At 39.7% G+C, this 26345-nt stretch overlaps 1 protein-coding gene across 1 annotated transcript in view; it reads left to right on the plus strand.

Moving 5' to 3' along the window:
• The first annotated feature begins 509 nt into the window (after window positions 1-509).
• The window catches only part of LOC129245090 (G-protein coupled receptor dmsr-1), a 51187-nt gene continuing 25351 nt past the window's right edge, over window positions 510-26345 (plus strand). The window contains exons 1-3 of the mRNA XM_054883072.1: window positions 510-764; window positions 15939-16110; window positions 16304-16430. Of these exons, the coding sequence (XP_054739047.1) occupies window positions 510-764; window positions 15939-16110; window positions 16304-16430 (554 nt within the window). The remainder of the gene's footprint in view (window positions 765-15938; window positions 16111-16303; window positions 16431-26345) is intronic.

Raw genomic sequence — 26345 nt, forward strand, 5'->3', positions numbered from 1 at the left:
ACCATTTTTTGTTAATAAACGTTTGAAATTGAAAAAAGTCTCATTTCATAGCTATAATCCTGGCAAAAGGCACTCGTATCAGTTTGAAAAGAGCTGCAGCAAAATTCAAAACAGACATGTTTCCTCATTTAATATTTTAATTTTTTTATGCTACTAAGTACCTTAGAAAACACAAAAGCTGATTTATTGAAACTTCTACTATGACCTATAGTAAGTCCTTAATAGTTGTGCCCCTGATTGCAATACATTTGTACACTAATGCGAGGTCCATTAGTGAAGGCATTCTTAAACAAATAATTCCCTAAAATGTGAAATTCGAAACCCTATCAACATATTTTACCAAGTGCAATATGCAATAAATACTAAATGATTTTATTTTTTTTCTCTCTTTGCAGTTGGCTGTACACATTTCCGTACAATACCGCTATCCGAAAACTCTTTCATCTATTATTCCCCACAGACGACATACACACACGCACAGCAAAGGAAAAAAAAGGAAAAACAACAAAATGACGTCAAACAGCGCTTTGTTGAACGCAGCCCACGCCATGCTCTCTTCCGATCTGTTGCCCAATGTGAATCTGTCTAGTTTTGATAAACTAGTAACCGACGATGAGTTGCGCGATTTCCTAAAATTATACGAAAAATATAACTATCCGAAACGTAATTCCACACACGAACCGGAATGCCATGACTACTGCACGGGCGAATTGTATCAGATGTTGCGCACCTACAATGGTGTGCATGGCTACGTGGCGTTGTTGGTAAGTGGCTCAATATTCTCATCTATGGTATTTTTGCATGTACATCCCGTATGTGTAGCAGAGCTATCGAGTAGGTGGAGAGAGAGTTGGAAAAACAAAAAACATAGAACGCAGGAGGTTGCTGTGTTGTTTTTTTGTTTTGTTTTGTTTTTTCTCTGCCGTTGTTTACTGCGTTTATCCGCTGGAAACTGAGAGCTTCAATTAACTCTCGAGTGCTTACACTCGTATTTAAATAAGCGCGAGTTTCTTAGTCAAGAAAGCGCCATAAGCTACTTAATACTCCTACTAATACTAAGTCAACTAATAAATTTGTTTTTTGACGGTCGCTTTCGACATTCTAATTAGATGAATTTAATTTGAGACTTCTTGTTTCGTATTTTAATTTATACATAGATAATACATTACTGCAGTGCTTAAAGGCTTCGCTACAGATGTAAAGAAGAAATTTAAATAGAAATATCTTCGAACTCGATGGGTCAAATATTAAAAAAAGTTATATGAAGATTTAATAATATACATACACATATGGTCATTAAGCTAGGTACGTTGACTTCATCTATCGGCAACTCAATGCACTTCATAGATTTAACTTTAGTACTTTCTTACTTTCACTAATAGTAAAGGATGGTTAAATTTCAAGGGCCGATGTTGAATGTGAACCACACCTAAACGTTAAGTTTCTTTCTGCATTTTATTTGACATTTTTCAATTTCAGACTAATTCAATGTGAACCATGCAAATATACACAATCGATCAACGCGTTAAAGTTATTCAGGCTTATTATGAAAACGGGCGTTCAAATCAAAATGCATATCGCGCACTTCGTGAAGAAAATCATCTTCAGTGATGAGGCACATTTTCACCTCAGTGGATTCATCAATAAACAGAATTGCCGCATTTGGGCGAATGATAATCCAAGAGTGATTGCCGAAAAACCAATGCACCCACAAAGAGTGACTGTTTGGTGCGGTTTATGGGCCGGTGGCATCATTGCGCCGTATTTTTTCCAAAATGAGGCCGATCAGGCAGTTACTGTGAATAGTGTTCGCTATCGTGAGATGATAACGAACTAGGAAGATATGGATGTGGACGATATGTGGTTTCAACAGGACGGTGCCACTTGTCACACAGCTAACGAAACAATGGCTCTTTTGCGCGAAAAATTTGATGGCCGAATAATTTCACGTCGCGGGGATGTCAATTGGCCGCCAAGATCATGTGATTTGACACCGTTGGACTTCTTTCTTTAGGGTTATTTGAAAGAAAAGGTGTACGTCGATAAGCCAGCAACAATTCAAGAGCTAAAGGATGAGATAATTCGGCACATTAACGGCATAGAACCTCAATATGCCTCAGCGTCATCGAAAATTTGGACCATCGGATGGAGGTGTGCCGCCATTTGGCCAATATTTTGTTTCATACGTAATTGAGCCGTACCAATATTATCATAATAAAGAGAAATGATAATAATTTCTTAAAAAAAATTGTATTTCATTCAAAATCAACACCGGCCCTTGAAACTTAACCACCCTTTATAAAAAGCTAGTTGACCCTTTTAAGGGAACACTAAATACAAAAAAAAGGAATATATAAAGGCGTCTCTTTCGCATGGTTGCTATATTTCAATTAAATTTTTACTTACCCGAATTGTATTTATTTATTTACCCAAATTTCTAGAGTTCAAATGCTAATGAATTAAATATCACAAAGCACTTTGACTTACTCCAAATACCAGTCAACGCGCTGGCTATGGCATGAAATTCGACTCACAGCTACAATCCAACACTAATGGCATTCGTACAAGGTTTCTTAGAAAGTCTCCATTAGCTGCAGACACTGAGAAGTGTTTATATACCCCCGACAGAGAGTTAGTTAACTGCAGAGAGCGTATTACTGTTTGCGTTGTTCATTTGCCTGTAGTTGTTGGCAGGTGCGCACCAGAGTCAATGTGCGCTTAAGGTTAGTGCGTGCACGCCACAGGATGCCTTAGCCAAACATGCGAACACATACGCACATACGCACACACACAAAGGGCACGTTGGAGAGCCCACGCACGGACGAAGATGAATAACATCTGAATGAATGAGTGATGGGTATTTGTGTACATACATAGACATAAATAAACTAATACACCCAGGCAATATGAAAATGGAAATGGAAATTTTCGTAATAAAAAGCAATAATTGCACAAATAAAATCGTGGCAATGCCATATATATATGTGTTTGTAGCATCTGTCAAGTTTTCAAGCCAAAAGGCCGTAAATAAACAAAAAATTGCGCGTAGTCGATGTGAGCACTCGAATTGTTTTTATAGCGTTGAGTGGTTGTTAGGTGTTGTGTATTCAAATGATGAAAATAATTTTGCAATAGCAACGAGCGCATCCTCCATAAATTGACTTTTCGTGCTTAGGGAGTGAGAATGTTTTGCGGGCGTATAATATTTTTTTTGGCGCCGCCGCCTACATACATTGAGTGCAGCGTAGCGGACATGAAGCAAATTTTAGAAATTCTGAAATAAGTAGCCGCACTTGGATTTGCTTAGTATTACAGGTGAATTGCCTATTTGCCATTATTGCTTTAAAATTTAAGATTAGCTGTCGCGTAAAGCAGGTAAACAAGAAACAACAGTAACTCAGTTCGGAGAATATTTATTGCATGTATTCTTGTATGCTCGTAAATAAGGATACGCAGATTAGGGCGCGTAAATTTTTTCTTTCAAAATCGTTCCTAGCAGTTTCGGATTCCACATAGATTTATGAAAACAAAGAGACCATTAAAACATGGCTCTAAGCTCCATTTCTTCGTGTGCCACTTCGAAAACCCTTTGGCTCCAGTACAATAGACGCAGAAGGCAGAAAGTCTTGGTCACTCCACGTCATTCAATTTCCAAACTCCATCGCGCACAACCAATTGGGTAATGGGCAATGTAGAGCTCTTTGTTAAACGTGGGCTTCTCTTCCAGCATTTCCCAGTGCTCCGAGCCCTCCCAGTCCCACCAAACACATTTCATGATCTTTCTCTGGATGGAGATCCGGCTTGACTCTCGACTTCGGTGTATCTTCTGGAGACACCCACTCCTTTCTTTTCATCATATTGATGTATGGGGGCACCATTTCTCATCTCCCGTCTCGATTCGGCACAAAAACTGCTGTTTATGACCGCGAGTTGCCCGATGGCGGGCGAGATGCTGAGAAGCAATTTGAAGCCGACTTTCTTTGTTTTCTTCGTTAAGCTCGTGAGGTAACCAGGCACCCAGGCTCCTAATTTCTCGGTAAATCTCAATGAACGAAGGTGCTTGAGAATCGTTTTATGATGTCAGTTCATATTTTCTGCCAATTCACGACTGGTTTGGCGACCGTTCTCCTCCTTCAAAAGTGATTTGAGACGTTCTTAATCAAACTCAGAAGGCCTTCCGCCGCGAGACGTGTCATCGACGTCAAAGTCGCCATTTTTGAACTTTGCAAAGCATTTCTGTGCTGCAGACTCGCCTAGGTGTCAACCTTCTTCATACACATCGGAAATATCCCGGGCTGCTTCGCCAGCATTTTGACCTCAATGAAAAGCAAAGAAGATCAGATGTCGAAAATGTTGATTTTTGCCTACTGGGTATTCCATTTCTAAGCCTCAGAAATAATAAAAAATGAAATACCTCAAAAATACATTTAACATAGTTTTGTAGAGCAGAAAGCGTTCTATCGAATGAATGCCTGCCCTTTGCCAAACAGCAAGCAAATCCTTGTAAAATAAAAGAAAATATAAAAACGCTATTAACTTATTCCCCAACCTAACAATATGCGAATCTTCTAAAACGATGTCGCAAAAAATCGTTCCATACGAATTGGCCCGCCCTAATGTAAATACAGTCATCTATATAAAAAAAAAAAAACAAATGTATTCCCGTGCCAAAATACTTGAACTCCTCAAGTTCTCCTCATCTGCTACTCCAGCCATATTTCATTCTGAGCCACTCGCATTTGTACTTCCGTAATGGCGCTCACGGGTGTGGGACGGGTGTGAGTCGCCCGTTGGTTGCTGAATCTATGTAGAAATTAATTAAATGAGATTCTCAGAAGCTTTATGTAACTCACTTATTGTGTACATTTGTATTACACGCTTTTAATTCTAAATTTTTCAGGCTTTTGGGTTCGCTATTAAAATTAACTACCTTAAATCACTTTATTATGGCTCTATGCCAAATCGAATTTTTGAAGTAACTGTAAAGGATGGTCATCATACACTTACAGTTTACAACGAAAACATTTTTTCATCAAAATATTTGCATCTGGGTGAAGTGAATCAAAAATTAATATAATATAGGCTATAAATTACAAATATCTGGGATTTTTTTAGCTGTATGAGAACTACCGATATTGATAATTATGGTTTGACATGTTCGGACGGCTGCCGTAGCCGAATGGGTTGGTGCGTGACTACCATTCGGAATTCACAGAGAGAACGTCGGTTCAAATTTCGGTGAAACACCAAAATTAAGAAAAACATTTTTCTAATAGCGGTGGACCCTCGGTAGGCAATGGCAAACCTCCGAGTGTATTTCTGCCATGAAAAAGCTCCTCATAAAAATATCTGCCGTTCGGAGTCGGCTTGAAACTGTAGGTCCCTCCATTTGTGAAACAACATCAAGACGCACACCACAAATAGGAGGAGGAGCTCGGCTAAACACCCAAAAAGGGTGTACGCGCCAATTATATATATATATGATAAATGGCTGCTCCTGGAGCCTACTTAGACCAGGAATCAAAATTCAAAAGAATTGAAATTCACCAGGTGTGTCGTATTTAAACCTGAGGTGAAAGCTAAGATGTCTTAATCTTAGCCCGAAGAGGGCAGGGCAGCTGAGAAGAAGGTGCTGAGATGATTCCACCTCAGCCTCCTGCAATACCAAGCCTTGCGATCATTAAAGATGTCCCCAAATTGTAGAGCTGCAGTTTTTTTAGTCTTAGAAGTTCCCTTGAGCACCTCCAATCGGCCCGTAGCCAGAAGGGTCTCTCGACTTTGCACGTTTGCGCACTAACCCAGCGCTCGCTGAATTGAAGCGATGCCCATATTTCCTAGTTTTCAAGGAAACCGTAATCCTCTCATTTCGCAATGCAACCGTTTCCAGGCTTCCCTATCTATCCAGCTCATCACCCCAACAGTTTCCTTCTATGCCACTGTGATAGGGAACCCAAATGAGCCTAATATCGGAGTATTCGGTGGCAGTTGAGAGAAAAGTCAGGCATTCCCCTTCTAATTTTGAACTCACAAACAACGAGCCCAATACCCTAATTGTCGCCTCACTGTCGGAGTAGATATTTACTACGTCCTGTACAGTAATTGCAGAGGTAAGCAACCAACCTTTGTCTTCCGTACTTGCGGCTACCTCCGCTTGGGACACACTACGAGTACAGTGGTCCGAAAGCTTAAACTTGAGCTTGATAAGAAGCTTCGCGCAGAACTTTCTCTCACCAACCTTTCTCTCCAACTTCGAGTCATCCGTAAACATGTTTACCATGCCCTATCTGCGATTTTTGCACTACGTCAACTCCTCCCTTGATGGAATATGAATGGAAAAGTATTGCTCGATCGCGGTTAGGGTATACTTTGATCGAGCTCCAAGGGGATGAACTCTAAGTTTTTAAGAATACTAGAGTGTCCGTTGCTTAAGTGAAACGTATGGCCCGCACACCCGAATCTGATTTCGGTTTGCCCTATCCATGTCGTATATACGAAAAACAACGAGTCACTTCAAACTTGAACTTTCTTCTTCTTCTTAATTGGCGCGATAACCGCTTACGCGATTTTGGCCGAGATTAACAAAGCGCGCCAGTCGTTTCTTTCTCGTGCTAACCGGCGCCAATTGGACACACCAAGTGAAGCCAAGTCCTTCTCCACCTGATCTTTCCAACGCAGAGGAGGCCTTCCTCTTCCTCTGCTACCACCAGCTGGTACCGCATCGAATACTTTCAAAGCCGGAGCGTTTGTATCCATTCGGACGACATGATCCAGCCAACGAAGCCGCTGGATCTTTATTCACTGCGCTATGTCTATGTCGTCGTAAAGCTCATACAGCTCATCGTTCCATCGTCTACGATATTCGCTGTTGCTAACGTGCAAAGGTCCAAAAATCTTACGCAGAATCTTTCTCTCGAACACTCCAAGCGTCGCTTCATCGGATGTTGCCATCGTCCAAGCTTCTGCGCCATACGTTAGGACGGGCATGATGAGAGTCTTGTAGAGTGTTAGTTTTGTTCGTCGAGAGAGGACTTTACTGCTCAATTACCTACATGCACTTGCACTTTACTAGACTAAAATGCGACAAAATTATATACGGGTATTTCCTCTAATGCTTAAGATACTTTAACCGAAAGTTTAATATCCCATGTTTTGAAGTGTCTTATGTCAAAAGCGAACCGTTCTCACGATGTAGGCAGATAGATACAGTTTTCACGAATACTTATTCTAAAATTTCTTACTTGAACATCGCAAAATTTAGGTTGGACCAGATGGGGTTAGAATGCTCTTAAAAACGAGTTCACTCCGGAGCCAACGAATCCACTTTGAAGCCAACGAGTTCACTCCACCCCCAATGCAGTGTGTAGGAGAGATTTTTCAAAAATGTTGCTAAAAACGCATAAGAGTTGAACTTTGACTCTGATAAATTATAATTTACAATAATTATTTTTTACAATAATTATTGTAGATGATGGAAAGAATAATGAGATGGCGCCTATCGTGGTACCGTTACTTTGCTCTCAGCACATTTGACAATGAGTGATGTCACATTAGCACCAGTATGGCCAGATTACAATTTTCGTAACTTTACTTAGCATTTTTTTTATATTTAGTCTCGGAGTTTTAGTTCTTTCTTTCTGATATTTTTCTAGCCTCTTCTAATTAAAATGTGATATTTATAATTTTGTAAAATATACATTTTTCAAAAATTACTTCAATAATTCACTCAGTTTTATTTAGCTTTACTTTTTTTCAATATCTGGTCACATTGCCCGCGATTGCGGTTATTGTTGGTGTTCTTCTTCTTTCAGCAGTCAAATCTCTCTTTCGCTACTGCAGTGTTGCCTAGCTGTGGATATAAAAACGCACTAAAATGCCCATTTAAAGAAAATAAAACACCAAATTTTTATTGAATTACTTAAAGAACTTTGTATGCGTGAGAAATTGTTTTTAAAATAGAAGAGTCTTTGTTAAGAGCAAATCTGTTGCTATACTTGAGGTTATGTAACAAGATAAGGTGCTCTTTTTGTAAAAATGTCGTCATGGTTTCCTCAGTATTTTCTGGTATTTTGTTTCTTATTTTTACTATGAATACACCTCTTGATGCTCTATGCCCCACTAAAGATTGAGGACCGGAAGAAACGATTACACCTCTATGATTTATTTCGCGTTCCGTAAATTTAAACGCTTTTTAAAAAGTGTAAAATGGTTTTCAATGTTAAGAAGAATTGAGAGAAGAAGATTTAATATTCTCACATAACCTTGAAAGCAGAAAAAAATTAAATTTACACTTTCAAAATATCAAATTTTATAATACTAAAACAAATTTTCATTAACACTAAAATCTTCTTAGAGTGACCTTTTTTAACATTCTTTTGTTTCATAATATAGCTTTTTTTTAACTTTCAGTTTCGGTAGTTTTAAATTAAATTTATTGCGAAGAGCAAATGGTTGGCAACACTGCACAACTCAGCTAATGCGACGTCACGCACTCTCTGACGGACGCAATCTTGTTTCTATCATTCGTAGTAGATAATCAAATTTACTCAAAGGTAGTTGTGTATCAAAAGAGCAAATGTGTGGCAACTTTACAACAAAGTTTGTCGTTTGTCTACATTAAAGTTAGCAATGAGAATGTTCACACTCACATTCTAATCCCTTTCCCCTGTTTATTACACTCGCATATATATATATGTACATCTACGCATATACACACACACATACTTGCATTCACTAGTGATAATAGACAGAAAGCAGCAGATTACGAAACCACCAAATAAACACAAGGAAGTGGTCACTAATGACACTAATTACACCAAACGACCTTACGGTGGTCTTACAATCCCATTTGTTTACCGTACATTAATACATAAACAACTACATACACACATATACGCGTAATTAACGTATGCTGATGTGAAAATAAATGGCGTAGAAATGAATGCTCTCAGCATAATTTATTCATTTGTTGTGTGCGAAGATGAAGTGCGTACTATTTAGTTGTTGTAAAGTTGCCTGTGTTGCTTTGTGTGTATGCGTGCGAAAATTAGGTAATTTCTTTCGCTCATTCAGTTAGATACTCGTGAGAATGTGAGACACGCAGTAACATTCTCTCTATTCTCTCTAACAAAAAGTTTAAAAAAATTAAACCAAAAAAAAAACACAAAAAATTAATCATCCCACGCTGACGATATTTGATATTCCCACATTTGTCAGATCTGTGTGCTGAAACTGAAGCGAGCAGGATTTATGTATAAAGGACGAAGAAAGGCAACTTGAATAGCATTTTATTTTTAGCATTATTATTGGAAACAGCAATAAAAACTCTTCTTCTTCAACTTTATTTAGGACTGTTGCAAATTTTTTCCATTCAGATCGTGAGCAGGAAGTCCAGCATTCACGCCGTCTTCTTGTGGGTCTACCTGGCAGTCTCGGCTTATTGTTGTTGTTGCTGTAGCAGCATAAACATTGCCCATACTTGCACAGGGATACAACTCCCCGTCAACATAGAACCGACTGTAGACTACCTACTAGCACTGCTGCTCTCGCAAGTCGCACGTCAGCCATTCGTTTGATATGTCGATTCCACTCTTTACAAAAACAACAACTGCAAATAGTTCACCGGTTATTTCATCTGATTTGATGACAAGCCAGATAAAATAGATTGCACAACCCGACAAAATTTGATCTACTTTCAAACTCAAGACTAAGATCCCTGATTTTCGAGGGTTCTCGAAGTATTAAATCCACATCTGAATTCAAAGGAGCTCCATTCATTTTTCTTAAATTTCGTTGCGATAGGTTTTTGGAACTTTGCGCGTTGGTGACGGCGAGTATTGTAGGCGGCGGAACAATGAGCTGTATGAGCTTCATGTTGACATAGAAATAACGCAGCGAATAAAGATCCAGCGGCTTCGTAGTTTGGGTCATGCCGTTCGCATGGACCTGGCTTCACTTGGTGTGTCCAACTTGCACCGGTTAACCACGATCAAAACCGCGAAAGCGGTTATCGCGCCAATTAAGAAAAAAAAGAAAAAGAGGTTAGAGCTGAGGTAGTCGCAATCAAAAAAACACCTGATTGGCTACTCACTTGTGTAATAACTGCCAAGAAAGTAAATATATACTACGATAGTCAACCGCCAATTAGGGCCCTGGGTGACGAAACTGGTCACGGAATGTCTGGCTTCACATTCGGTCGCATCCGAATCCTTTGACATAAGGCTCATCTGGGTACCTGTTCATAGCAACATTGCAGAAAAAGGCGAGGCGGATGAGATGGCCAGATAAGGGACCCATGAGGTAGTTTTCTTGCGAAAGGAGAGGATAAGAATCCCCTTCACCACCTGCGGGTAACTACACAAACGTGTAAGGTCGCGAAATCCCTCTGGTCACGTGCGGATCGGAGACGTTCGAAGGAGCTTTAGAGGTTGACAAAATCTCAGCTAACCAATGTCGTGGGTGTCCTCATAGGACACTGTCCGCGGGGCATGCATGCTGTGAGGCTTTGAATTATTTCGGGTCCTTTTAGCGTCAGCTGTATAGAGGATGAAGTGGAATCATCTCAGCACTTTTTTCTTAGCTGCCTCGCTCTTACAGCATTTATTTGATGTTTGGCCGAGGTCTTGCTCCTATTTGTGGTACGTGTCTCGATGTTATTCCACAAATGGGGCGACCTACAGTTTTAAGCTGACTGCGAACGGAAAATGCATTTTTCTAAGCGGCCTTTCGATGGCAGAAATACTTACACTCGAAGGTTTGCCATTGCCTGCTGAGAGGCGACCACTATTAGAAAAAATTTTTCTATCATTTGAGGTTTCATACGTTCGGCAACGACGACCACCAGGTGTCATATGCAGGCCGGCGGTTTGGATTGTGTGCAATTACAGTTATATTTTTATAAAAAACTCAATTTTGAATGGCTTCTTACAGATCCGTTTAAAATTTAGGAACCCTTAGGTTTGCGGTGTTTTAGACGTACCCTATGATCAAAAAGTACCGGGAAGGTGATGTTGACTGTTTTCTTCGATTGCCAAGGCGCAGTGCGCCATGAGTACCTACCATCGGGCCAGACAGTCAATAAAGTATATTATTTATCCGTTTTGAAGCGTTTGAGAGATACTGAACGTCGCAAACGGCCGGAAATGTGGGCAAACAATTCTTGGATTCTACACGAGGATAACGCGTCATCGCACCGAGTCCAAATTGTGCTGGATTATTTGGCCAAACACCAAGTAAATGCCATCGTGCAAGCCCGGTATTCACCTGATATGGCCCCGTGCGACTTCTTTTTGTTTCTCAAGTTGAAGTTACCACTTCGAGGAAGGAGATTTTAGTCGGTAGAAGAGATCAAAGAGAATGCGACAAAGGAGCTGAAGGCCATCCCTTCGTCGGCCTAGCAGCGGTGCATGGAGGACTGGGCTAAACGTTGGCACATGTGTGTGTTGCTTCAGACGCGTCATATTTCGAATGAGATAAAATAAATTTGCCTGAAATTTAACTCTGTTTTGTTTTAGTTAAACATTCCCGGTACTTTCTGATCATAGGGTACATATTTTCTTGTCTTTAACCCAAAGAGGAATTCGAAAAAATAAGAGAACACTTTTGTCTCTGAAATAATGCTAGATAAGAAAGTTTATTAATCTATGAGCTACTTCCAGATGTATTTATTTTTTTATTGTTTTGAACGAAATAAATAAAGTTAAAAAACTTTGTTTTAATATCACAACAAAAGACCGATTGAAATTTGAATGAATTTAAAAATTCGTGGCCTACATTAAAAAATATCCCGAAATTCTGGTATCAATCGTCGCTACTACTAGCATCCCTACCTACGAGGGTGTCAAAAAACGGCTTGAAATAAGCTCAAAGAGACTTAGGAAAAGCTGGGTTTACCATTTATCCCCCAACTCAGAAACTGTGGAGGCCTTTCAATGAAGGAAACTTGGAACACTTTCTCTATAAACGTCCGAGCTTGGCAGGTCACTGGGTCATCCTTTCACAGACAGAAGTGCACCAACCTAAGACTCATCAGTCTTTTCCATTGCATCGACAGCTTTGGCTGGCCTGTTGGCTGTTGGAGGTCTCATAATGGTATCAATACGGCGCTTTGGTGCTACTTGGAGAGTCTCAGAGTGGTACTTCAACCAATTAAGCTACCTACCTGTCAGCCAAAAGAGAAATTTTAAGAAATTAGCAAAAAGTTCAAAACATATCCATCATCTTTAAAACATCAACCGATATTCCTAGACTGGCTTTTTAGTAAACACAATTTTATTTAGTTTATACGAGGGCGATTCTATAAGTACCGGTGTTGGAATTAAGAAAATTTTTTTTGTCCCTTTGTAGAAAGATAGACTTTTCAAAAGGCTCCGGCCATTCTTTAACCCCTCCAAAAATAGAATTTGGTGAACTCTCTAAAATACGCCTCTGGCTTGGCGATGACTTCCTCGTTTGAAATGAATTTTTCTCCCCCGAGCTATTTCCTCATGTTAGAGAACAAGAAAAAGGCGCATTGAGCCAGATAGGGTGAATACGGGGGGCGCGGCAGCAATTCCCAATGCAATTCATGCAGTTTGGGGGCGACAATTCCGGTTGAATGTGCTGGTGCGTTGTCGTGGTGAAACAGCACCTTCTTTTCCGCCAAATGCGGCCGCGTCTCTTTCATTTTTTTCTGAAAGCGATCCCATAACTCACTGTAGCATTGTCCAGTGATCGTTTCTTCGCTTTTCTTAAAAAGCCAAGACGATGACGCCTTTCGCATCCCAAAAAATCGTGCCATGATCTTTTCGCCTGATGGGACTGTCTTCGTCTTCTTTGGAGCAGATTCACCGGGCGAAATTCATTGTTTTGATTGTTGGTGAGTTGTCTGGTGTGTAATGATGAGTCCAGGTTTCATCAACGGTGATAAGTTGATGCAGAATTTCCTGCGGATCTCTCTTAAATTGCTCCAAACACTGCTTCGAAGTTAACAGCCGCATCCGCTTGTTGTTGCTTGTGAGCAAGCGCGACTCCCATCGGGTCGACATTTTATCATCGCCAACTTATCATGTAAAATATTAATAGCCGTTCCGGTCGACACATCTATGACCTTTATTACTACGTGCTCTTTCGTTCTTTGATCAACGAGAATCAACCGAGACCGGGCGTCCTGGTCGCCCCTCATCAAAAACGGATGTTCGCCTACGTTTAAATTCGTTGAACCAATATCTAACTGTGGCCAACGATTGCGAAGCGTCTCCATAGACAGCATCTAACTTTGCTTTGATTTCCTCGCATTTTTCCCCATCCGAAAACAAAAAGCAAATTACCGAACGATGCTGCGTCTTTCCATCTTAGCGCAAATCACGAAACACGTCTTACTCGAATAGCTGCCAAATCCTAACCAACCCATCAATTAGTCTGGAATTTGTTCTGCCATCGTTTGATAGATGGCAGCACACGATGCTAATACCAACTTCCCTCAGCAACGCCCTCTGTCATCAAACACGGGTACTTCTTGAACCGCCCTCATAGTTTTAGGTTTATAAATTTTTTGCTTGATTTGGTTTTTTTATATAATAACCAAGTATGTAGGTTTAAATGCTTCTAGTTTTTAATGAAAACAAAAGTGGCATTGAAGTTTTAATGCACTCAAAAAATTTACACTGCGGGACGAGTTCCGGAGTCCTGAACTAGAATAAAATATCCCGGACTAGTATTTAATAAAAATAAAAGTCGTATTGCAGTTTAATGAACTTAAAAAATGCACACTTCGGGACGAATCCCAAAGTCCGGGACAAGATTAAAAATATTCCGATCTTTCGGGATTAACAATTCCTGCTTTTACTAGCATCCCTACGCACAATAATGTCCAAAAATCGCTTCAGATCAGCCCAAAGAGAAATTAGAGAAAAATTGCATCGCATATTTTCGCAGGCTGTCGTTTAAGTAAAAACATTTTTTTTGATTTTTGGTATACAGTAGGTTCTGTTTTTATGCGGCTTTTTTTATGCGGTTTTGAAATAGTGCGGTTTTTTTTTTAAATTACAAAATGCATGTCGACCTACGGGAATTGTACATATAAACAAGATTCTAAACCAGCTAAGCAAAAACTCATCACAGATTACATCAGAAATGCTAACCCTACAAGTATGGAACCTCCTGCATAACTATCTAGATCAGACGTGTCCATTCCCTCAAGTGACGAAAGTGGTTTTACGCCAAATCCTAAACGAACGCGCAACATGTGGGTATCGTCTGATTTTATTTCTGACTTAAATTTATTTTTGGATTCTGACGTTTCTTAAATAAAGATATAATTTTAAAAATACAATATTTTGTTTATGCGATTTTATTTAATTATTTCAGATTCATGCGGTCTATGGAACGTATCTATAGTTATAATATGGGGCTAGTGCCCTTTTTTATGCGATTTTATTACATTATTTCAGATTTATGCGGTTTTAGCACTTTTGAAACGTATCTATAGTTTTACTATAGAACTAGTAGCTTTTTTTATGCTGTTTTTTTATGCTGTTTCTTGCGAAACGCATCTACCGCATAAAAACAGAACCTACTGTATTTCATTTCCAGAACTTTCACAAACTTTAAGGATTAGCAATCACTGTTAATAAAAAACCGAATGGCAAACTAAAATATCGAAAAAACAGCTTCAAGCTTTAACATTTTTTATACCACCCAAAACATATTTTCATCTAACCCGACGCTGTTAATTCATATCGCCTTGAGTTTATTACACAGCATAAAAGAGCAGCTGGTGCGCAAGCTTACGAGTATTTATCTAAAAATTTGTTTGGTTTTTACGACACTTTACAGCAAATGAGCGATATGATTTGGCGAATTTGTCGCACCATCAAAAGTAAAGGGTGGTTAAGCTTCAAGGGCCGATGATGGTTTTGAATAAAATTAAATTCTTTTAGAAAATTATTGTCATTTCTCTTTATTATAATAATGGTGGTATGGCTCAATTAGGTATAGAAGAAAATATCGGCCAAATAGCTGCCACGGCCTCAGCGGCACACCTCCATCCGATGGTCCAAATTTTCGATGACGCAGAGGCATAATTGAGGTTCTATGCCGTTAATGTGCCGAATTATCTCATCCTTTAGCTCTTGAATTGTTGCTGGCTTATCGACGTACACCTTTTCTTTCAAATAACCCCAAAGAAGGAAGTCCAACGGTGTCAAATCACATGATCTTGGCGGCCAATTGACATCGCCGCGACGTGAGATTATTCGGCCATCAAAGTTTTCGCGCAAAAGAGCCATTGTGTCGTTAGCTGTGTGACAAGTGGCACCCTCATGTGGAAACCACATATCGACCTCATCCATATCTTCCAAATTCGGGCCATAAAAAGTTCGTTATCATCTCACGATAGCGAACACTATTCACAGTAACTGCCTGACCGGCCTCATTTTGGAAAAATTACGTCCCAATGATGCCACCGGCCCATAAAACGCACCAAACAGTCACTCTTTGTGGGTTCATTGGTTTTTCGGCAATCACTCTTTGATTATCATTCGCCCAAATGCGGCAATTCTGCTTATTGACGAATCCACTGAGGTGAAAATGTGCCTCATCACTGAAGATGATTTTCTTAATAAGCCTGAATAACTTTAACGCGTTGCTCGATTATGTATCTTTCCTTGGTTCAAATTGAGTTAGTCTAAAATTGAAAAATATCAAATTAAATGCAGAAAAAGCTTGACGTTTAGGTGTGGTTCACATTCAACATCGGCCCTTCAAATTTAACTACCCTTTATACAACCAAACTGCTTAGTCATGCAAGCAAATTCCTTAGAAAATCTCCACTGCTTCGAAACCAGTACTTTGCGCTGCAGATTTTCTGTGAATTGGCAATTGTGGTATCTCTTTCAGTTACATCTCTTATTTGCATTTACCCAAAATGGCATCACAGCATTCTTCTTTCTATTCACCAACAGATTTGCATATTCGGCACAATTGCAAACATCCTAAACATAATCGTCCTAACCAAAAAGGATATGGCCAAAGCGCCCATCAACAAAATACTCAAATGGCTGGCGATAGCAGATATGTTTGTGATGATCGAGTACATACCATTCGCATCCTACCAGTACATCTACATGAAACCAGGTGAGTGCAGACACAGCTACCTTACGATTATTAAGTATTCAATTATTCGTCGGACCTTGAGGTATTCATATTCCTGTTCATAGCCTTCATACTCATATCGCATGCAAGTGCTTGCGGGCACTCGGTACATAATTACTGACATAAAATAACATAAATTAATTATGTGTCACATAATAATCACATCTTCTTGCAGGCGAGAAGGACTTCAGCTATGCTTGGGCGGTGTTCCTCCTTTTTCATATGCATTTTACCCAAGTCTTGCATACGATTTCCATTGGACTGACGGTAACATTGGCGATATGGCGTTATGTGGCCATAAGGTATGTGGCAATTAATTATGCAAACATGCATGCACAAACGTACATATGTACCTATGTGTATGGCCTCTCGTATGTATGTTTAAAGTTGTAGTCACTTTTGTGCGCGTGCATGTCGTTGTTGTGTTCGCACGCAATTATTTACATTTGTTTATGGATGTGGGAGGCGATAATGCCAGAAGGCACAAATGCATGCAAGTTAAAAATATTGTAAAAATGTGCGAGCGCACGCGTGATTGAACATTTTACACACAAATATTATATAAAATCCTTAGTACTTTTAATGCTACTATGTTTATGTTTATTACGTATTTTGTTTATGTAAATGTGGCTTCCCTGCTGATGCTGCATATTTTTCAGAAAATATTCCTCTCCTTTTGTATTTATTTGCTTGTTTAAAGCTATTTTGTATTATGATTTTATTATTTATTCATGCCTAGACACTATTATAGGGTGATCAATCATGAGGTGCTTTTTTCAATAGTTAAAAAAAAACAAAAATGTAAATTATGTTCAAAACCTTTATTTATCATTTGAAAGGACATCCTTTGACATTTACTTTTTGAATATGACTTCATTCAAATGTTGGCCGCAACTACGCTTAAGGTGGTCCATTCTGAAGGTCCAATTTTCAATCACTCGTTCGAGCATTTCGTGAATAACACGCGTAATGTTGGCTTCCAGAGCTTCAATCGTAGTTGGTTTATCAGCCGTTGTTTTCTCTGGGTGTAAAGGTAGCTCTTGAACCTGTTCTGGTTGCTCTTCATCCCAAATACGGCAATTTTGCTTATTGACGTAACTATTGAGCCAGAAATGCGCCTCATCGCTGAACAAAATTTTGCTCGAAAACAGCGGATCTTCTTCAAACGCTGATTTTCATAATACAGTTGAACAATTTGTAGACGTTGTTGCGGTGTGAGTCTTTCCATGATGAAATGCCAAACGCTGTTCAACAAATCCACGATGACAGTTTGCCACAACTCGCGCGCGATCTGTAAAAAAAACGCAAATGAAAAAAACTCCTCTTAATTGATCACCCAATATATATAAGGTTGTCAAAAAAGTCTTGCGGATTTTTATTGAATTTTCAATTGTTCATAAAATTGGTTATAATAATGCGATTTAACGAGATGCCAACTTCATAATGCCCCTCTTATAGAAGCTCGCTTCCCTATTGTCAAAAAACTCGGAGAGCCAATTTTCACAGGACTCTCTTGTGAACAACTTCCGACTACCAAGCTCGTTCCCCATGGACAGAAATAGGTCGTAATCACTTGGTGCGAGATCCGGACTATACGGTGGATGCAAAAAAACCTCCCATCCGAGCTCCCGGAGCTTCTGGCGCGTCACCAAAGATGTGTGTGGCCTGGCGTTGTCCTGATGGAAGACAATTCGGCCTCTGTTGATCAAAGATGGCCTCTTCTGCATGAGTGCTGCATTCAAGCGGTCCAGTTGTTGGCAGTACAGGTCCGAATTGAGCGTTTGGCCATAGGGGAGCAGCTCATAGTGGATGGTTCCCTGCCAATCGCACCAAACACACAGAAGAACCTTCCTGGCCGTCAATCCAGGCTTGGCCACCGTCTGGGCAGCTTCACCGCTTTTCGACCACGACCGTTTGTGCTCCACGTTGTCGTAAGTGACCTACTTTTCATCGCCAGTCACCATCCGCTTCAAAAACGGGTCGATTTTGTTGCGATTCAGAAGCGATTCGCATGCATCCATACGGGCAAAAATGTTTTTTTGCGTCAAGTCGTGTGGCACCCATACACCGAGCTTCTTTTTGAATCCAAGCTTCTTCAAATGGTTTATAACGGTTTGATGACTCATGCCCAGCTCTTGGCCGATGCTACGGCTGCTACTATGCCGGTCTCTTTCGATCAATTCAGCGATTTTATCGCAATTTTCGACGACAGGCCTTCGGGACCGTGACGGAAATACCGCAAGACTTGTTGGCCAAACTTATATTTAGAAACGGGAGACATTCTTCTGGGATCACTCGCTTGAAGTTAAAAGTACATACCTAGTCCTGCCATAAGTTCTGTTACAAGTTAAGTCCGTTATAGGTATGAAATTATAATACTTTTTTTAATGAAGTTAGTTTTATTTAATCATGAAATATGAAACAAAAAACCTTAAATTTTCATGCGAAATGGTCCCCATTTACGTTTATACAAGCCTTCAAACGATTAGGCCATTCAGCTTTTGCACCACGCTCGGTTTCCATGGATATTCGCGCCACTGTTCGAACCAATTTTCCTTGACGTCTTCAACAAGCCATGTTCTGCAATTGTGACCAAAAACTGTAGTTCAATGATTTCAGATCTGGACTTCCAGACGTCCAATCTTCTGCGGCTATGAACCCAGAAATATTGTTTTTTAGCCATTACTGGGTGATTTTTGCTTTATCAGCTGGAGCGGCAACTTGCGGAAGATCCTGCACTCTCCATTGAAAAGAGTTACTCCTCAACTGCTTCTTCATGCCTTAACAGAAATCCTCCTGGGACACTTTTGCCACGGTCTTAACTCCTTTTTTTGCAGAAATGAAGAGATGTAACTCCAGATACTACCCATCAAGTCGTTACGGATGCGGGATGGTGGACCCGCTTCACCCTTAGAACAACATTTTTTGCGTCTTTAGAAGTCGTAACATAGACTTTGCCGGTTTGCTTAAAAAACTTTTTCAACAGTCAAAATTTTGTCATCTGTGAAAAAAATATTTTCATGACGGTTGACCGCGTGGCACCGAAGAAGTTGCTTCGATTTGTCGAGTCTAATTTTCTTAAGGCGCATTGTCAAAAGATGACCAGTTCAGCGATGGAAGGCATGGATCTGATCGATACATTCATTTTCCTGTACACGATTTTCTGCTTCCTAGGGGATTAGGCTGCCTAAGTGAAATGGTAGAAGTACCAGTCTGGTACTCCTCAAGCAGCACTAAAGCGCCGTTTTGATACCATTATGAGACCCCCAACAGGCAGATATCTACAGTCAGCCAGAGCTGTTGATGTAATGGAGATTGATGGGATTTAGCGTAGCGCACTGCCCCAGGGTATCGAAGAAAGGAGCACCCAGTGACCTTAATCGTCTAGCTGCCAAACTCGGACATTTACAGAGAAAGTGCTCAACAGTCTGCTTCTCTGAATGGTCTCCACAGCTTTTGCAAAGGGGGTTAAATGGTAACCCTAGATTTTCCGCATGTGTGCCGATCCTCCAGTGACCGGTAAACACAGCTACGAGTTTGGAAATTTAATGGCGAGGAATCCAAAGAACTGTTTGAGTCCTTCGTACGTCGTATTGGGGCCAAAGGGTTTTCGAAATAGCACATGAAGAAGTGGAGCTCCATCTCTTCTGCGCTTTCCTGAGAAATAATTTGTGCAGTTTCCCTTTAACAACTATAAGGGGGATGCCGATGGACGGATAGGAGATCTCTGAGGCCAATTCAGTTGGCTTCTTTCTGGCAAGCTCATCAGCAATTTCATTGTCCTCTATGTTCCTATGCCCCGGAACCCAGATCAGAGAAATGTTACCTGCACACCAAGAGATTTGATCTCCTCTTTACTAGAGTTTATTAGTTTCGTCCTGAACCATGGCGTCGTCAGAGCCTTGATCGCAGCTTGACTATCGGAAGAAACGTTAATATCTCCCTCGCTCCCACGTTCCCTATGCATTTTACATGCCTACAGGATCGCAAAGACTTCTGCTTGAAAAACACTAGCAGTATTCGGCAGCTTAAAGGAGATAGATAAATTGGTTGATTTAGAGAAAACTCTTTCTCCGACTTCCGATCCCATCTTGGAACCGTCAGTGAAGACAAAGGTGCAAGTTTCGGTGCAGATTTTCCCCTCAATCCAATCCTGCCTGGAAAAATTTCCCTAGCACGACCCTCAAACTCTAGTTTGCGGATAGAGAGATCTGTTCGAAGTTCGAAGAAATACGGTGTTAACTACCCGAAAATGCTACCATGTCCCTTGAAAAATTGCCTCCAGAGGCCAACCTCCTCCTGATTGTACTTTGGGCTGCGATGGAAATAACGTAAAAGTCGATGGAAAGTAAGTGCGAAACGACATTCAGGGCAGCACGGGGGCAAGTTTTACATGCAGTCCTTTGCGCCCTCCCCAGCTTAGTGATATTATAGCCCTTCCGAAGAGCTTCCCACCAAACCCGACATCAATACGTTAAAATTGCCAAAACCACTGCGTTGTACATCCACAGCACGATCTGTGGCTTGAGCCTCCATTTTTTACCGAACATATAATATATTTACAGGAGTAAAAGGCTATACTGGCCATCTTTACCCGATTTTCAAAGTGTAGCTTCCAATGGAGTTTGAAGTCAAGTATCACTCCAAGACACCTAATATCCGATGAAAGAGGGAGAAGGTGCTTGTTTAATTTGGGAAGTCGAAGGGTGGAGGTTTATAGTTTCTGGTAAACAGCACCAGCTGCGTTTTGTCAGAGTTGACTCCGAGGCCACAAGTGGCAGCCCAGCGACTGAGTACAGCCAGTGAGGGACCTTACCAAAATCTCAGTCGTGACTGAGGGAAACGGCCCCGATACCATTTGGACCAGGTCATCGGCGTATGCTACTACCTTAACCCCACCCTCATTTAGCTTTGTCAGAACTTCGTTAGTAGCAACTAGCCAAAGAAGGGGCGAAAGGACACCACGCTGAGGCGTCCCCCTGTGAACAAATCTAGTTTTTAGCCCCCTCTTGCCACCGCATTAACTGTGGGGATTTCTGCAAACTCTTTCTCGAACGTATTTGATGGCTTCACTTGTAGGAACCACGAAACTATGACCACTACTTTTTGTGTCTGTCACTTCGAACTTTTGAGAAAAACGCTTGATTCTGCGGTAAACAAACATTCACGAAGTATTTTTTCAATAATTGCTAAAATTTCACTTGCACTTTTACCCTACTTTTGTCATGCAATCACTGCAACGCGATTTTCCTTAGATCACCACTCAATTGTTAACAAGTGAAATTTGCCCCGAAACTGGGTATAACTTGAGTAAGCAATGCATACAAGCAAAAGCAAAAATAAAGAAACATTTTTCTGACAAACACACCAAACCTTGGCGGCCATACACAATGCACACGCATATGAATACAAATGTAATCACACGGCCATTCATGTGTACACATACGATTATCCTGGTCCAGACGATATTACTTACGTTTAATAAGTCTCGACGCAGACAACAGAATATAATTAAATAGAGAAGCAAATGTAAAAATCATGTAAAAACGCAGATTTTTCTCCTGCGCTCTGCCTCACTCGAGCCCAGGCTCACACAAATAGACGCAGTCCACAAATCGCCCGCTTATCCCCTGATTGTTGTCCGAATCATACGAGTGGGGCGAGTGCTTCTCAAATTATCCGCAATGTAAATGCTCTCACGACATGAAAATGAAATCAACATGAAATGAGTTGCGTGTGTGTGTGTGTGAGGAAAATTGATGTGCTTTTCTGCAATTTTTTTACTTGTAAGCGGTTATGCAAATTTATTGGTGTATTTATGCACATTTGTATGAAGCCCCACAGCTCTTTTGCGCACGAGTGCTGTACAGCGCTTGTGGTTAATTGTACATGCATGTGTATGTGTGTATTTTTAAACATATTGCATTACAACTACTGCAAATGTAAATGCGAAAACAAAATTGTAATTGAGTTGCATTACTGCGTTTCATAAAAAACCGATTTAAATGTAAGTCAAGTGAGAAAAAATGTTAATTTGCTGTTTGAAGGTGTCAGAGTTGCACTAAAGGCGGAATTAAATTTTAATATGCGAGTCATTTAATTTTGTTTTGCGCTCAAGTTCAGGTGCCCAAACTGGCACCAATATCACTGGCGACAGTGAAATTATACTTTTATGGAGACCTAGTTCAACTTGTAGGTATAGTAAAACTAAGAAAAATGGTATAGGAGAAATTTCCAATACACCCCCAAAATCTCATTTTATGGCCATAAAACCGTTTTTCAGTAGGTTGATGTGAAGAATAACTCCTAACTTCGCCAATTTCCATCCGATTTCGAATTTGCTTTTTTAGTTCGAAAGAACAAAAACAAGCCTGAACAAGCATGAAAATGATAACAAGTGTCATTATAAACACATAATATTTATTGGAGTATTGTGCAGTGCAGCACTGTACGGTATGGTACGGTGCGATACGGTGCAGTACACAACGGAACTGGTTCCAAACTTAAAAATGCATTGGAAACGGCCCTTTGAAGTTTAGTATGGTACGGTACATTTGTCATTCTCTTCATCAGTTTTGAATACTTCTCTGTAAGAAATTCGATCATCATCATTCATCTCAAGTCGTCATCAACTAAATTCCATTGTTTAAATCGAGAAGCGAGCGTTTCAGATTGTCTTCCCGATAGAAGTAAATCACGAGAAAGATCCTGAAAATCTGAATTTGATACAATGTGTCGTTCTGAAGACTTAGAACCAGACGGAAAGTACTCTTCATGATCAGGTTTATTGTTATCAGTTTGATCATCATCAGCAATGAGTTGAACTTCCTTCAGTTCCTGCAGTTGAGTCAATCATATCGTCCAAGACTACGGGGTTCTTAACAGTTGCAACATCAGCATACTTTATATACTTCCGAGCTTTATAATGATGACCGTTTACGTCCGTTTTATAAAAATAACAATCATCTGGCTTATGATAAGGCTGATGATGCCACATCATTGGAGAATATTGAGAAATTCGACTTTTCTGGCAACGTTTCGATTTATATCTCTTGAATTTCAATGAAACAAACAATAAAACTTTGACGTTTTAATAAGGTTAAATTATAATAACAAACTTCTTTTGTTAATCAATGTACAGTGTGAACTTTGGTCAACTGGGGCTTTTCCATATTTCTACTAAAAAAAAAAATGTGCTATAATATGTCAGATATTTTCGTAAGTTCTAACCAGTTCTATTGTATGCACTACAATGTACTCTTATATATATACTCCAATAAATATTACGTATCTATAATAACGCATCAAAACACGTCCTTATTCCCATTTAGCGTAAGCTATACCTACATACCAAATTAGTAAAAACAAAAAAAAATATCTTAAAACTCACACAACTATATTAATTTTAATTCAATTACAGTCAAATATAGCTCATTTGACGCAAAATTAAATTTCCTATAACAGTAGGGTACTAAAAAGAATCCTCAATATCGGATAATATCGTAAAAATTATGTCAAAGTTGAAAAAATAGAGAAAAAATAAAAAAAATTCCAAATACTTCCGTCTACAGTCTCGCCAGTTGTCATTTCAGAAAAATTGTCAACACACTGTCAAAAAGGCTTGTTTTTGTTCTTTCGAACTAAAAAAGCAAATTCGAAATCGGATGGAAATTGGCGAAGTTAGGAGTTATTCTTCACATCAACCTACTGAAAAACGGTTTTATGGCCATAAAATGAGATTTTGGGGGTGTATTGGAAATTTCTCCTATACCATTTTTTTTAGTTTTTCTATAGCCACAAGTTGTGCTAGGTCTCCATAAAAGTATATTATATTTAATTTTTTTTTTTTTTGTCACACAGTGTATTCAAAAAATTTCGTATCTGTCTCATAAATAAATAAAAAATATGATAAATTCTATTCAGATCGGAAGAAAAATATTTCCAGATGCCGTTTTTCCGGAGTTACAGTAAGACTGCTTTAAGGGGGGAGCCTGGTTTATAAGGTCAGAAAAATGAACTTTTTTTTCGTTTTAAGCGATTCCTAATATATTTCAGAATATTCACACAAAGTTACAGAGCCTAATTCTCAATATTTCCGTAGATACAAAGCCAAAGGTAGGCGAGCGTTAGGTAGTTACGCTGTGACCGGACAGCTATAGTACAAACTTTATCTTCTTTTCTCGACTTTCCATTTTTATGATTTCTTTGAATTGGCCTACATGAACGAAAAAAAACTAATGAACCTTTTGAAATGAATCATAGCTTGTTCCCTTCAATATTAAATTCTCTTCTATTTCAACTAACAAATTAGATAAAAAAAAAATTTTCAAGATTTTTATACCAAGTTGAAGTGAATTTTTTTTTTTATAGAAAGGCATTTTTTTCTTTAAAACCTCCAAAAAGTTGAAATTTTGGAATTTCTCTCAGTTTTCTTAGTTCATCTAGAATAAAAAATCATGATAATTAGAAATCCATTTGAATTTTTTGCTTTAGATAATAATTACGAGCTGTATCTTGTACGCCAGTTGGAAACTCCAGCGTTGCAGCACTCTACTAGTTTCTATGGTAAACATTTTTTTCAACTTATTTTAACCAGTACAAAAATTTTTTATACTTTTTAAATGTTCATTGAAAGATAGAAAAAACTTTGCAGTGCTAAATTAATTTTTTCCTTAAAAAAAAAATCGCAAAGAGATGCAATTTTTAGACCTCATAAACCAGGCTCCCCCCTTAAATTGAAGGTCGATTTTTTTTTATTTTTTTTACGAGGTGTAAAAGTAATCTAGTCAGTGTGGAACTTTAACGCCACTGGAGCAAAACATCTCAAGTCCGACGATTCATCCTACATGGATACCGTTTTAGTAATTACGTCTGGAGGCCGTCGTTAACAATAAGCTCAATCGTCAGTTATATTCGTCTTGCTGTATTTTATCAATGCGACAATTTTGGTTGCTGCCGCATTCGTCTCGCATCATTCCTACGCCTCCAGTCAATGTTGCGAAATTCCACGATAATACGTGTTGCAAAAGCGTGTACCGCCCTCCATTTTTCATTCGTCTTAAGCATTTGTGGAATTAGGTTCTTGGGCGTCAGAAACATACCAGTTGTTCTCGCTAGGTCATCGCGTTCCTTCACGAACGCAATAAGGACTACCAGCCAAGTCTAGACGATGCAGATATTTTTGGAAGCATCCGTGTCCATCAGATTAGATTAGATTAGATTTGTGGGGGGTTGGACAAGTTCGAGCACTCAGTCAGTAGACCATTATCCTATATTACACCCGGATAGATTTCAGTAGAAAGAATGGAGAAATAGATAAAATTAAAAGTGGGTAGTAAGACGGATAAATTAGTTTAAGATCACTCTTCCACAAATCTCTTGGATTCATTGATGAATCTTAATACATCCGGAAGAGGAAGAGTATGAACTTTATCCATACTCAATATATCGCAACCCAATATCCTAAGTCTGATTCTGGAAAATGCAGGACAGGTACAGAGAAAACGCTCTGCAGTGTCGTCATTCTCAAGACAGAATAGGCATATCGGGCTGTCTACGACCCCACAGATGTTGTGCCCTGTGATTACACCCACCAGTACTCTCAGGTCCTTTCTGCTGAGTTTTAGGAGAAAGGTCGCTGTTTTCCTGTTTGGTTCTTTCACAAAGCAGACCTCATGAAGTCGTCAAACTATAGTTGAATCGGTGCGAAATCGACACGTAGAAAGGGTTGAGGGTCTAGTGGTATGCTTGCAGAGCTTCCATTAGCCAGTTTATCAGTCAACTCCTTCCCTGTAATACCACAATGTCTAGGCACCCAAATAAGACTAACTTTGTTGTGTTAAGCAACACTGTTCAGTTTAGTTTTACATTCACCGACTAACTTGGAAGAGCAGCGTGGGTTAGCAAGCGCTTTCAGTGCAGCTTGGCTGTCACTACAAATTCCAATACTGTTGCCCCGCCACTTTTTCTCAATTAGCCAGTACGCCACATTCAAGATGGCATAGACCTCCGTAAGGAATACCGTGGCCATCTGTCCTATGGCATAGAGTACTGCGTACCATCCAGATCCGCTTCCATCACTGGTTTTGGATCCGTCGGTGTAGAAAATGTGTTGTTATCCCGTTAATAGGTTCTCTGGACTTAACCATTGATCTCTATCTAGGATCAAAACATCATACTTCCTACCGAAGCTAACGACAGCGACCCGATTGTCTACC

Source organism: Anastrepha obliqua, chromosome 4 (genome assembly GCF_027943255.1).
Source record: "Anastrepha obliqua isolate idAnaObli1 chromosome 4, idAnaObli1_1.0, whole genome shotgun sequence".
NCBI classification, from domain to species: Eukaryota; Metazoa; Arthropoda; class Insecta; order Diptera; family Tephritidae; genus Anastrepha; species Anastrepha obliqua.